This window comes from Podarcis muralis, chromosome 12 (genome assembly GCF_964188315.1).
Source record: "Podarcis muralis chromosome 12, rPodMur119.hap1.1, whole genome shotgun sequence".
NCBI lineage: Eukaryota > Metazoa > Chordata > Lepidosauria > Squamata > Lacertidae > Podarcis > Podarcis muralis.
Window position 1 is genome coordinate 59,750,132 of NC_135666.1, and position 14,520 is coordinate 59,764,651.

Sequence of the window (14,520 nt, forward strand, 5' to 3'; positions counted from 1 at the left end):
ACAGAACTCTTAAATGCTTATGACTCAGCTAAATTAAAAACAAACACGCACAGAAAAAAGTTTGACTGCATTCAGTGATGTTAACGTTTTTCTCAATTACTCTATGGTGCCTCATTCACACGTACAACTCACCTCTTCATATTACAGTCAATGAATGATCAATGTGCATGGATGAGGGAGCAATGTCTTACTCATTTATCACATTGCATACTCTTTTCTCAAACAAGCCCTACATGTGGTTATCCACAGCAATCCTTCAGGTTAAATTAGGATGGCTGACCCAAAGTCACCTATGGAGCTTTACAGCTGAATTGTAAACTCAAGTGGAACGTTCCTTGGTCCAAATGGGGCAGTCCCCCAGGGGGCGAAGGACAAATCACAATGTGAGACCAGTTACCTTAACACCCCCCAGACCACCTCTGCCACCCTTCCTCCTATGTAAGAGTGAACTCCTCCTGCCCTACTTTTTGTTGTTGCTGTTATCCTGCCACTTTACCACCAGCTTTTCCATCTGTAAAAATATTGAACATGAGCTTTCATGTATCTTGAAAACTCACTTTGTCTTTCAATGAGTTCGTCCAATAAAGGTTGCATTTCCTACATATTTCTTGCCCTAATGCACGGGTGTCAAACACAAGGCCCGCGGGCTGAATCCGGCCCGCCAGACCTTGTCATGTGGCCCGTGTAGCCGCCGCCGGCCTTCCTTTTATTCTCGCTTTTTTTTTTGGACACAAGAAAGCTGCCTCTTCAGCGCATGCGCGGCAGCCTACAAGCCAGAGAACGTCTGCCCTCTAGCGGCGCTGGCCGTTCTACACAGGAAACCTCCACTTTACATGCATTCAGGAAACCTCCACTTGTTTTTATATTGAGCGCATGCCATCCTGTGATGTGACAGATCCAACGGCTGCCTGAACCCTTCTCTCCTGTACTGTAAGTACATATGATGTATAGTCCTACAGATACAACCGGCCCTTTGAGGGTGACCAAACTGCTGATGCGCCCCTCCCCCCAATGAATTTGACACCCCTGCCCTAATGGATCACTGTGACAGTGGGGGCAAACACTGCACCTTCTCACTTACACCAGGGAGGGAGGTAGTGAACCTGCCACATGAGTGGAAGACAGATCTCTAACACACGTGGTACCAAGACTGCTTTCTGTTCTGACTTGTAGCAGCTTGCTAACTAAAGTCTTTCAGTATTAAATGCTGAATGCATATCATCTGATTTGATTCACAGCCCCTTTGATTTAACTGCTCCCATACAGGCCTGCATAATATCTCACTCAAGACATACATTTAGAAAGCTTTTAACAGAAGCTCTGCCAGTTCAGCTGAGGGTAGTTCCAAAGGATTTATGAATATTTTAAAACTGTGTGCTTCTGAATAAAATTTGTGGTGGTGGTGAAATCAGAGGGAACGCAGTATAATTAAATGCCTTATGAAGTTTTACCTAGAAATCACACCACTCCTGGTATGTTTATTTTTTCATATTGCGTATTCTTGTACAGTGTTTAATATTTTAAAGAACAATAATTCCACATTTTCAATATTAGGACAGTAGTATTTGGATCCATAATATTTCTTTTTTTAAAAATCTAGCAGATAAAGTAGAAATGAGAGTGCAGAAGCCAAATATTTAAATGGCTGGGGGAAAAGATCCTTGTAAGTATCGAGGCAGTCTTCCTTAACGCATACTAGGCAATTGCAGCCAGGTAATCCTTGACCTCAGTTGGAGTGAGCCTTCTAAATCCTGCCTCATTACAGATGCCAACCTCTATGTTATCTTCTGTCATTTGTCCTTCAAAGCTTTCCTAGAGAGAGGGAAAGACAGGTTCCTTCATGAAAATGCAATTCACAAACTAGAGTTTTAACAAATACACTGCAGATGTTTCTTACCTTCAGTGTCAATATAGCAGTATGAATAGCATCTTCAAGCTCCAAGTCTTCGTTGTACCTATGAAAGAAGAGAAGCTTTCTAATAAATATATTTTACTGTTGCTGCAACAGCAAACACTCACAGAACTGAAAATTACTTTCACATGGCCAAGGGCTGCATTTTGCAAATAACTTCCTATGCAACATTGCAAATACCATTTGAAACACAGGAATGTCAAATCATTTGGGGATATGGCAGGACAGTAGAGTGTACTCAAAAAACACGCATTGGGCACACACAAACTATTTAGACACACTTAAAGGGTATTTGAATGCCAACCAATAGATTTAGACAAAATATTGCAATTTACAGTAGAAGTTACACCAGTTTATTAGACACACAAGGTATCAAAACCTTCCAGAAGTAAAACCCTCAGAAGCCTTAGTCACCTTTGGTCTTATTAGATGCTAAACATTCAAGAACATGAGGAAATGTCATCAAATAGTACCCACACAACTGGTTTATTTAAGTGTAGAAACTGTATTGCATTCTCTCTTCTCCAACTTAGCATGAGTCTCACAAGTCTGAATATTAACAGAATGCTGTATTTCAGCTAGTCCAGTGGTTCCCAACCTTTTTTTTTTTTTGGCCATGCCCCACCTAAGCATCTCTAAAATCCTGATGCCCCCCACCCATGACATATAATTCTTATTATTAAGAAAGTGAAAAGGCCATTAATTGTTAATAACTCATTCTGGAATTGTCCCCCTTAAAAAAATCAAATCAAATTGCCCCCCCCCCGGGAGACCAGTGCTCCTCTGGACGTTAGCAGCACTGAAGTGACCTCCCCGGGGCATAAGCCTGGGCAGTGTGTATGGAGGACCTGAGCTGCTGGACGACAAGACCTTCCCCCTCTCGGCCTCACTGATGTGGTCCAAAGAAAAACAGCAATACATTTGGCATCAGCTAAGCTGCAGGAGTTGCCAGAAGGCAGCATACAAGGCAACATCCAACTGTCTTAAGGATCCTTTTCTTCCCCTGAAGATATTCCGCAAGGCAGCATGGAGGTTTGGGATCAGTTTTCCTACTCCTAGATGGGCTATCTTCCCAGGCTGACGAGCCCCATCTGCCCCAAAGTAAGGGAGCTTTTTATGTATTTCTATGTACACAAATTCTATGTTAATTAGCGTGCACTGACCCCAAGTGGATGTTCTGAGGCCTCAAAGAGCTGGCCCTGATCCCCATGAATTTCAGGATGTTTCAATTACAGCAGAATCTTGCTGTCAAGCCTTGAGTCATGCACATTATCAATGAGGCTCTGAAGGAAACTGTGGAATCCACAGGATGTGGCCACTACCAATGCTTTCACCACTGCTGAAGATGATGTGATTACTGATCCTGGGATGGAAGAGAGTCGAGAGCCAAGCATGGCCAACTCTCCCTTACGGATGGGACTTGAAACCTCCATGCTCCAAGCTGTACTCTAGGGGAAGGTCTCATTTTCACAGGTGTTTCTAGCATTCTTAGTCGTTTTTAAACTATAGCACTTCAACACCTAGGAAAGAGCCAGGCTAGACATGGAAAACAACACATCATTACGGTACATATAAACTTCTACTATCTTCAGATTTTATTATTGATTCGCAGTTATGTAATCATAACATTACCTCTTTTCAAGGAATGTCTTTCCATTTACATAGTTTTTCCCCATTGCAGTTGCTTTCCACGCAAAATAAGCACCCTGGAATAGTAAGAAAGACAGGGAGTAAATTTATGAGAACACATTATCGTCTAGTCACTGATCAATACAGTAAAAAATTAGCCTCATTTAGGGATCTCTGCTTGGAGAGATGCAGAGCAATCATATACATTTCTACTCAGAAGTAAGCCCCACTGAGTTCAGTGGGACTTAACCCTAGGTGGGACGGTATAGCAGGGGTAGCAAAGATGGAGCCTTCAGGATTTGCTAGACTACAATTCCCATCATCCCTGACCACTGGCCATGGTGGCTGGGGCTGCCAGCAATTGCTGTATAACAACATCTGGAGGGCACTACACCTGGGGTTTAGGATAGCAGACCAATTCAATGTCATAACACTAGGCTCTAAAAAATAAAAATAAGTTGAGAACTATTATCTAAAGCCTCCAGGGTGCTTTTGCCTGATACATCTGTACTACCAGGTTCACTTTCAAAATTCCCCCACTTTAATTCCCCAATCACTCTTTAAACCCTTGATTTAAAAAGAAATTTAAGGAAAAATTACCTACTACCACTACTAGCTATTGTAACAAAATGGAAACCTCAAGTTCAGAAGCAGCCAGTTTCTGAATATTAATTGCTGAGGTGGGAGAACTATTGAATCATCTCTTCCTTATGGGCCTCCATGTTGGAAATAGGATTCTGGACAGGACAGATGTTTCGCCTAATCCGCCAAGGCTCTCTTTATGCTCTTACAACTGTAAAACTGATCACCCAAGATGTCCTGAGAGTCTGTAACCTTATTCTAGTCCAGATGCTTATCATTCCCCACCCACTTATCTGGATTAATTAAAAACACATACACAGAAAGAATATGGCAATATTCCGGATCTTTGAGTAAACACCCATGCTTTCTATTTAAGGCTATTAAGAAACTCCATTATGAATACTTACAGATGGATCAGACTGGAATAAGTATGGTCGTCCCTCATTCCACCCACATATTAGCAATGATACACCAAATGGGCGTACACCCCTATGAAGCAAAACATTTGAAAAGGATTAATGATAACAGAAGGTTATCTTGGGAACAAATAAGATCAGCATTAAGGATGCTGACTGACGGACTCATCTATAAACACACTTACAAGCATATTCCTCTTCTACATATTCTAAAGAAGTTACATCTTGCCTTGTGCAAATAGTTTGTACACTTTGTTTCTGAGTCTTTATGGCTGCCAATTGTTTTCTTGGTTCTGTTTCTATGCCTTAACCAGCAACCTTCCATACAGAAATTAAGCAGCTCAATATTTTGCTGGCTATGAGACAGATGGGAAGAGATCATCATCTTTATTTTAACCCCACTTTCCCCTATGAAAAAGGAAGTCCAAAGCAGCTAACATTGTACAGAAACAAACACAAGACTTCAAAAAACAATATAAAAAATGCTACATTAAACCTATAAACTTTTTATTCAATACTGAAGAAAACAGTTAAATACAAAACTCATAGATATTTCAGTAGAGAAAATACAAGAAAGGAAAGACCACGCCATTGCTTAATTTTAGCAAGTCAAACAACTGTTCCAATGTACAAGAGCAGGTCCAGGAAATTACTGGCAACTCTACTTTTCCTACTTAGAAAACTGTAAAAAAATATACAAAAGCGACTTTAGCACAGAAAAGCATTTAAGGCATAACAGTAACTGTATTTCCTGCTCTTCATTCTCCTTTGCATAAATAGCTTCCAGGCTTATAGGTAATCAGCTTGAGAGTGTGGTATTGCTGTTCAGCACAATTAAAAGTATCAGACCAAATGCTCTTCAAAAGTGAATGCAGTGATACCTCGGGTTAAAGTAGCTTCAGGTTGAGCGTTTTTAGGTTGCATTCCGCAGCGACCTGGAAGTAACGGAACAGATTACTTCCGGGTTTCGCCACTCGTGCATGCAGGCGCTCAAAATGACATCACGCGCATGCGCAGAAGCAGCGAATTGTGACCTACGCACATGCAGGTTGTGTTCTGCTCAGGATGCAAACGGGGCTCCGGAACGGATCCCATTCGCATCCAGAGGTACCACTGTAGAAGAACAGGAGGAGACTTTATGAGGCTGGCCATGGCATGCAGACAAGGCTGAACTCTTGTCTGTATGTACCCAGTCTGATTTGCAGCTCCTCAGATGGAGAGGCAAAAATCTCACTGATATATGGTAAAAGTGTGAGGGGGCTGCATTAGAGTACAGTCTATTCTGCATACAGTACAGCTCTTAGTAAATTTCAGTTGTTTTAGAATAAACAAGGGGCAGGGGGAAGGCATACCCAGATTGTGTGTATTCTTGCATTACAGAAGCAATTCTCTGCACTAGCTGAGCTGTTGGAATAGGTTCGTGGTAAACCAAGTAGTACTGCTGGGCCAGTTTGCGTGCTCTGTGGACAAGTACTCTGAGAAAAAGAAGAAATAGTGAGTGAGCAAAGAAATCAGAACATCCATTATAACTTAAAAGTCCAAAACAACTTGGGAAAGATTAAACTGAAGGAATATTTACTATCAGCTAATGAAAGAATTTGATACTGCACTGGGATATATCAACTCAAAAAAGGTTGCCTATTATTGTGAGGTTACTAATGTGCTACAGCAGCCAGACCATTTCTGTCCAAGAAAGGGAGTGGTTAGCATACCAGCCAAAGTTGGTAACAGATGCACCACACTAGAGGACACCTGGGCCTCTAGTATAGAAGATGATTCAATGAACACCCTTAAAATATGAACCTGTTTGTTTAGGTGGAGCATAACCCCTTTCAGAACAGACAATCTCTCAAAATTTGGATCCAGGAACCTTTCACCCATAGCCTGTCTTATCATGATTCAGTGTCAGTTTGTTTGCCCTCATCCAGTCAATCAGCTCCCATCATCCCTGACCACTGGCTATATTAGCTGGAGCTTATGGGAGTTGGGAGACAAAAAACATCTGGAAGGCCCAATGTTCCCTATCCCTGCAATAACTTATGAGCAATGTCTCTCAGCTCTGTAATATTGTGGGATGTGGTAGCTCAAGATTCTCCAAATATGATTAAAAACCAAACGCTGGCCCATTAATTTGTATCATGAGCAAAGCTGGCTGTCAGACACTCCTAACAGTGCTAGCCCCACCCTCAAAGAGCCACACATTAGACAGACACATCTGCAACAAAAAAAATTTATGCAAGTAGACTTGCAGCAGGGGTTGCCAACACGGTTCCAATGAGTGCCATAACTCAGGACCACTAGGTGGGGGCCCTAGACTTTGCGCTTTCATTAAAAAAAGAAAAGAAAAGCCTCCAGCCCTACTAAACAGAATTTTATCAAGCAAAATGTACAGTTACCCTCCCAAGTGATTTCTGTGAAATTAGCCAGCCTGGCTGCTCCTGCCTGTTGCTTTTTTCAGTCAAACAGTGAAGTGACTGATAAGTCTGGATGACAGGCAACAGGAATTTCTTGGGTCCTAAGGAGGTCCTGCTTTACCCTAACCTTTCGTACACCTTTCCTCCTCCTTATTTTCTAGTCTTTGAAATCTCTGTATCTCACTTTTCCTTTTTTCCTAGCAACCAGGATGCATCTTTTCTGTGATGGGTTTTCTGAGATCAGGTACTGCCTAGAAATTATTTTCTGTAAACAGTACTATATAATAGGTGTGGGTGGATATTAAAAATCCACCCCCAACCTGAAAAGGCAAATGTAAAACTTTGCAAACAGGCATATGGGTGACTCCTGCTGTGCAGGAACAAAAGACTAGGCACTTATTAAGAGTTCATGGTATAGTTAATCTGCAGTGCAATGGTATACATGTCTATGCATAAGTATGTCTCTTTGTCTTTAATGGGTCTTACTTCTAGGTAAGTGAGTACAGAATGGCAAACTAGGCTTTAGTTTAGCATTGACACTGGGGAAAACAAAGGGTTGTGTCTTTAACAGCTGTATGGTAGTTTAAGCTTTTCCTAATATGGAAATACAATTATGGGAAAAGCTTCAACATGGGTGTACTCTCCAATTTTGTGTTGTGTCGCGCCTCCCATAGCAGCCACTTTGTGGCTGGCACCCACAGAACTCTCTCAAAATTCAAAATATGCCATGGCCCAAAAAGGTTGGTGACTCCTGCCTTGCATACATGTCAGGGTGAAGCCTTGTGCAACCTTGGGGACAGGACCAGAGCTGCACCCCATTCTACATGTGTCTCCACTTCTCGTGATGCACACATGAAGAGGGTCAAGACATGTATCATCCATCCAGAGAATGTTGAAATGGCACCACAGACCCAATGCTGTGCTGCCTATAGCGGGGCAAGAGTCTATTACAGTGTTTCCCTCCTTGCCTTCAAGATACCTGTAATCAGGACCCATGCCACTATACACCAAGCCTATGTGTTTGGTTATGGATTCCACTTTGTGTACACTTCGTTCATCATACAGAATGGATTTCTGCTTTTTTTCTGTTGCCAGTACCACGCCATTTGAAGCTGCACAAAGAAAACAAATATTTTAGTCAATGTAGTTAAAATATCTTCCTTCCATTTTCCTCGTAATCTTTCAAATCCACAATGCTTAAAGCAGGCAACTAGAATAATTCATCTGCTTGTATATCCTTTACTAATCGTATCACATAAATCCAATGCATTATTTGGCACTATTACTAAGGATGCCTACCCACCAGATGATTTGGTTCAAACCCGAAACTGGCACTGCATAATAAAACAGGCCAATTCGACTCAGATGAATTTGGAGGCAGGAAGATTCAGCTCAGGGGTCTCTGTGATGGACACCTTTCAAGTTTGATTAAAAAAACAAAACAAAGAACATCAAACATCAAAACATACTAATATTTGGGTAGAACTGGATGAAATCTTAAGAAACATTGCCCCTTCTAAAGGAATGAATCCTGCCAAATTTCAGAAGGATATATGCAGTTTTGTTCCTGCAGCTGTTAAGTGATTCCCACTATATCTCCCCCAGCCAAAGTTCCTTTAAAGTTAATTTTTGGGTAGAAATAATCAGATGATATTTTCTTTATGAATAAAATAATTCCCTCCAATTACAAACTAAAGTTGTTGGATGTGAAAGAGCCCCCCCTCCTAAAAAAAAAACCCCTCTGACCATTTCCTCAAGTTAGTGATACAAGTTTCTGGTTTGCAAAGCTGCTCTCATTTCCTCCCTTCCACCCATTCCGAGGTATCACAAATCACTTCAGGGTTCATTGTACACTTCAAGGCTGCATGGGTTCAAGCAGATCTCACTTGGCTTTGGGAGAAACTCAAAATCCTTCCAAGACAGCCAAATCCAATAAACACCCCTAATGGTTATGTGTTACCTCAATATCACTAGACATGCCTACTTAAAAAAAAAAAAAGTTCAGTAAAAAAACTGAAAAGAAGCTTTTCAAACTTTCTACCTTCAAAGACCTCATTCCACATTATCTGCTGAGGAATCTTAGCAGCTCTGCCTCACAACAGATGTGGAGGATTGTGTGAAGTGCACCCTGGCTAGGCCTGTCTGGCCTCATAGTGGCCCAATGCAAACTGACTGCACCTTACAACACACTATAGAATATACCCAGAACTCTATGGGGTGCGCTGCAGAGGAAAATTAGTAGTGGCAGAGAAGCTATATCATAAGGAAGCTTGCCTATTGTTACTGATTTTTTCATTAGGAAACCTGCAATGAAAATATGTAAGGAACCCAAGGTTTCCCAAAATGCAATCTGAAAATTATAGTTATACTTTCTGTTTTGAAAATATATTTAGATTCTACTATTTGAAGATGTTTCATAGCCCCACTAAGAATCCCTATATCTAGCTTGGTTAAACATTGACAAGAGTGCTTTTCCTCCCAAGGGCCCCAAGTGGCACGCACTGGGTTTGAATTCAATTCTTAAACTCAAAAACTGGCCAGGAAGAGATTTGTTTTGTTTCAAAACCAAACCACGCATTATCTGTATTTTAACATCAGGATGCTGAATTGCTACAAAGCTAGGGTGGTAATGGGAATCAAGACTTACATGTGAATTATTAGATGGCCAAAAGGGGAAAATGAGTATTTCCACAATCATCCCCTCCTCCCTGGCCCACAACAACATACTCTGTAGTTCTTACTCTGGAAGGGTTATGGTTGGAACCCCACTGGGACAAAAACGTAATTTAAAAGCTCTGGGGGTACTAGGATGGGTTCATGTCGCTACCATCCCCATCCCTTTATTTAATATTTTATATACAGTCATACCTCAGGTTACAAACGCTGCGGGTTGTGCATTTTCAGGTTGCGGACCGCGCCAAACCCGGAAGTACAGGAACGGGTTACTTCCAGGTTTTGGTGCTTGCGCATGCGCAAAATGATGTCACGTGCATGCGCAAAAGCTGCACTTCAGGCTGCGAATGCTGCGGGTTGCGAACGTGCCTCCCGCACAGATCACATTCGCAACCCAAGGTATGACTGTCGTTTGTTAAATTTGTATCATAACTCTCCACTAAATGGTGCTGAAGGCAGCTAGCAATAATACAATACATGCTGCTAGACTATAACTCCCACCAGTCCTAGCCAGCATGGTGAATGATTATGGAAGTTGCAATCCAACAGCATCTGGAGGGTTACAGGTTCCCTAACCTCTGAGCTCAATGGAGCTTATTTCTGAGTAGACATGTATAGGTTTGCACTGTTGGTATGACCAAAATAGGGTCAAGCCAGGTTACTGCTTTCACGCTGATTCTTTTCAGATCAATTTCTGGCAATCATACTACACCACAATCCTAATAAAGTCTACTCAGAATTAGGTGGTGTTGAACTCTATGAGGCTTACTCTCAAGCAAATGGGGCTAGGACTTCAGCCTCAATACCCATAATCTATGTCTGCTTTCTCGTTTTTTCTTTGCTTTTAGGTCACAAAATGCCAAAGTAGGTACACACAGACATACAAACTAGCAACATTTTTGTGGGCTTATTAATCGTGCAAGCATTTGAATACCTTTAATTCCAACTGATGGGGCTCCTGCGGCAACAGCTGCCAAAGCATATTCAATCTGAACAAGCTTTCCAGAAGGGCTAAAAGAAAGTAAACAATTCATGAGACACCTTGGTAAGAAAACATTTTCAAATCTGAAAATGCCAAGCAACTTATGGCCTTTCATTGGGCCTTTTTTCACCAATATGATATTGGGCACATTTTAATACAGTAATAATAAAAACAAACAGATAGGAGTCAGCCCCAGTCAATTTAGTGGGACTTACTTTAGTATAAGAGTGTTTAGAATTGTACTACACTTTTCATGTAATCATGCACTCATGTCAAGGTCTGGCAACAAACTCAAAATAATCTCATAATAAAAACTGAAAAGGGGAAAAGAGAGCCCACCAAAATAGTTTTACTTTCGTTTTTGGTGTAACATTTGTTTCATGTTGATAATCCTCAACACACTGAATGCAATGTCATTTATTTCCAAGTAAACATGCATCTGTAAGACTGCAAGCCTATGGAAACTAATTTGGGATTAAGTCCAAATCCCATTCAATTGAATAGGTCTTACTTCCAAGGCGACACTATGATATGATTTATTAATTTCATAAAATCTCAACGCATATACGTTAGTCGTGTGTTCAGAGATATTTGTTTCACTTTCTATAGGGTTATAAGGGAAATGAGGCCTGCTTTGAGCTCTTGCCTTAACCAAGCCACGCGGAGGGAGAGTCAATCCGTGGCTTAAAACCCTGCATACTGGATCCAAAGGCTCATCTCTACATGGTTTAGCAGGGTTAGAAATCCCGATATATAAACTAGGCGCCAAATGCCTCCTTAAACCAGGGTTACAGTCACCAAAATGGAAGGTCTAGTTGGCATTCGGGGGGCAGACGGCTCGAAAGTTGTATTTGTCAATAAAGGCTTTTGTTTCCTGAAATTCATTCTGACTGTGCAGATAAAATGCAACTGACAGAATTCTACAAGGTGTGGCATTAATGTGTGATCCCCAGGTATGCGCCTCCGGAGACCTCGGGTGCCATCCTGACACCCGGCATCTTCACTCGGTCGCCAGCGGCCAACAGGCAGGTGCAAAGTGCTCAGGACCAGGCTGCTGGGAAACCCGCATCCCCTCAAGCATGTCTGATGGGGATGCGGGATCCGCGCCAGAAACCTGCGGCAGTTTCCACACGCGCCGCTTTCTCCTCCGAGCGAGAGGCGAGAAGCGCCAGCGGTGACTCCGCAAAAACCTCGCCTCTCCCTCCGCCTCAAGGGCAACGAGACGGAGCCCCTCCAGAGACCCCAGAACCCCCCCCCCTCTTTAAAGGACAGCGCCCCGGGCCTCCTGCGCCCGCCCTGCCGCCCCTGAGGGGACCCCGCGCCTTACCTGAAAGTGGTGAGGGAGAAGCTGTACCCGCGTTCCGCCATTTTGACCAGCGCGATTGAACCCCCTCGCCCCGCCCTCCCTGCATAACCGTCTCCACCCACTTTCGGAGGCTGCGCACGCGCGCTGCGTATTGTTTTACAGCGCATGCGCAAAAAGAGAAAACATGTAGAGCGCCGACCACAGAACCATGAACAGATTGAACTTCCGGGAACTCTCGAATGCCGCGAAACTCTATGGCAGCCTTTCTCAACCTTGGGCCGTTCGTACCCGCCATCAAACGTTGTTGGACTACAACTCCCGTCATCCCTTGCTAACAGAATTGGTTCCCTCTGCTATGCATGCCGGGAACCGGTGCCTCGCCCTCAGGAGCTACAGGAGGGCGTGCTGGGACATGTAGTCCAGCTCTCTCGCCAAGTGGCTTGGCGGAAACGCCGCCAAAGAGAAGGACGACTCGGTTTCCCAGCGCCCTCAGCGCGGCTGATCCTGACAGGCGCGTTATCGCGCCGCGAAGGCGGAGGGCCGGTCAAGATGGCGGCGGCCGCGCTGCTGCTGGTCTTCCCGTCTCCTTTGCCTCGGATCCAAGGCTTCCTCCGAAGCTGCTGGTCCCAGCTGGGCTGCCGCAGCCCGCCCGGGGGTAGGTCCTGGCTCCGTCTCCTCCTCCGGGGCGGCTCTCCAGGGGCTTCGCCCCCCAGGCTTGCCTTCATGAAATATTGTATCTAATTAATAAAGGTAAGCAAATTACCACATCTAAATTATTTGTAACTAAGTTATTTGTATTTGTCTTTAAGCTCCTGCTTTAGCAATTCAGGGTCCAGGTTTTTTGCCTGAACCTATAGAAGAGAATGCTGAAAGTAAGGAGACTCCAAGCTTTCTAGACAGCATATTTTGGATGGCAGCCCCAAAATCAAGGCGGACCATTGAAGTAAATCGCTGCAGGCGAAGGAATCCTAGGAACCTTATAAAAATAAAGGTAACTCATCACATTTCTGTTGTTTGTCTTTATTTTTGTAGATTTTCTATTCTTCAATGCTCTCAAGATGCTTGTAATTTCTTATTTATTCACATTGGTATTGTAAATTTACCACAGGAAATTTTTCATTTAAAATCTGTCTGCAGCTCCTGTGCTGAATCTTTAAAATGGGATGGTATTGCATTTTGAAAACTTAAACCTTTATGTATACTACTTGACATGAGCAATTTCTCAGGTTGCTGGAAAACAATGTATTATATCACAATGGTAATGAGATAGCCATTGCCCTACATGGCTCTTAGCATTTGTGAAATCTCTTTTTAAATTGTTCATTGCCCAACGTTTTGTTTTCTTTCTTGTCTTTAGCGAAACATTGACGTCTGTCCTCAGTGTGGCAACCTGAAACTGAAGCATATTCTTTGTGGCTATTGTTATGCAAAGGTTAAACGGGAGACAGTTGCCATAAGGAAAGAAATATGGGCACAGGAGGGAGGACCACATAAGGCTCCACCTGTAGAGACTGTTGTACTGTATGAGGGAGAGAAAGCTAGAGATGAAGATGAAGGCAAGCGGATCATAGAACGAACAAGGAAGCGCCCATCTTGGTTCACACAGGACTGATTATGTAGCACAGTGGAATCTTTGGTCGCAAAATCCTTGATCTCGCAGAGTAAAAATAGCTGAAAAAAATGCTACTGATAACACTTATCCCCAGAAAGGGTAAATTTAAATTGTATTTTTTAATTTACCATTGTAGTACAGCATCAGTGCTGTACTTTAAATGTTAGCTGGATGGCTAATTTAGCTAATGTAAACTTAGCTGATTTTGTCATTGTATTAAAGTTGGTTAAGCAAAGTCAATCATTTGCAGGAGCAGATTCTTACGGCATCTATTTGGTCATATTACACTGTACTGTGCATTGGGGGGGGGGGAACCATGGATTTAAACTGTATTTGTAAATGAAATAAAGCATATTCAGCATTATAATAAATACTGTGCGTGGTTCCATTTGAAATTCTGTGAAATTTTGAGCTATGAGGAGGTGAGGATTGTGAGAATGTAAGAAGTCAAGTAGAGCAATGAAGTGAGTTGACATGGATCTCTTGCTGAGTTGGAGCCCAATGGCTGAGAGGTGGTTTTGTTCTTTCATTGCTACTGGCTACATCTAAATAGTGACAGTTCTTTAACATCTGTTTCCATTTAGAAGCTTGTAAAATAGCTAGTTGTGTTTGTGAGGTCCTTTGAGAATCTTTAATGAAAAGGACAACTACGTTAATAGTCTGAACCATAACTTGGGTATGCACGAAGCACTTCTTAAACCAACATCATTTCATTGATTCACCCACTAGTGACACAAATTTAATCTCATTGATTAGATGACATTGAAGTACTGTACCATGTTGTATCTGCATTGTGGGCTTGGAGTTTAACTTTTTCCCATCTATTCTTTGAGAATCCTATTACTGAGCTCATCAACTTTCATCTCTTATAAGGGCCAATATTTTCCCATGATACAGACTTTAGAAAAAATCCTTGTTTGTAATGCATGTAAAACTTACTGTTTTCTACCAAGTGACATTTGCACCTACCACGTACAGTTGTTTAGCTTCTTAT

At 42.4% G+C, this 14,520-nt stretch overlaps 2 protein-coding genes across 2 annotated transcripts; one reads left to right on the plus strand and one right to left on the minus strand.

Annotated features, from left to right (window-relative positions):
• Window positions 1–1,445: 1,445 nt before the first annotated feature.
• Window positions 1,446–12,077, minus strand: PSMA2 (proteasome 20S subunit alpha 2). The gene is made up of 8 exons (XM_077916537.1): window positions 11,936–12,077; window positions 10,561–10,637; window positions 7,933–8,065; window positions 5,892–6,014; window positions 4,531–4,612; window positions 3,545–3,618; window positions 1,898–1,955; window positions 1,446–1,812 (listed from the first exon to the last, which is right to left on the minus strand). Exons 1-8 carry the CDS (start codon window positions 11,974–11,976, stop codon window positions 1,696–1,698), a joined length of 705 nt encoding a protein of 234 aa, XP_077772663.1. The 5' UTR covers window positions 11,977–12,077; the 3' UTR covers window positions 1,446–1,695.
• MRPL32 (mitochondrial ribosomal protein L32) lies at window positions 12,074–13,897 on the plus strand. The gene is made up of 3 exons (XM_077916536.1): window positions 12,074–12,569; window positions 12,724–12,905; window positions 13,272–13,897. Exons 1-3 carry the CDS (start codon window positions 12,080–12,082, stop codon window positions 13,524–13,526), a joined length of 927 nt encoding a protein of 308 aa, XP_077772662.1. The 5' UTR covers window positions 12,074–12,079; the 3' UTR covers window positions 13,527–13,897.
• The last annotated feature ends 623 nt before the right edge of the window (window positions 13,898–14,520 follow it).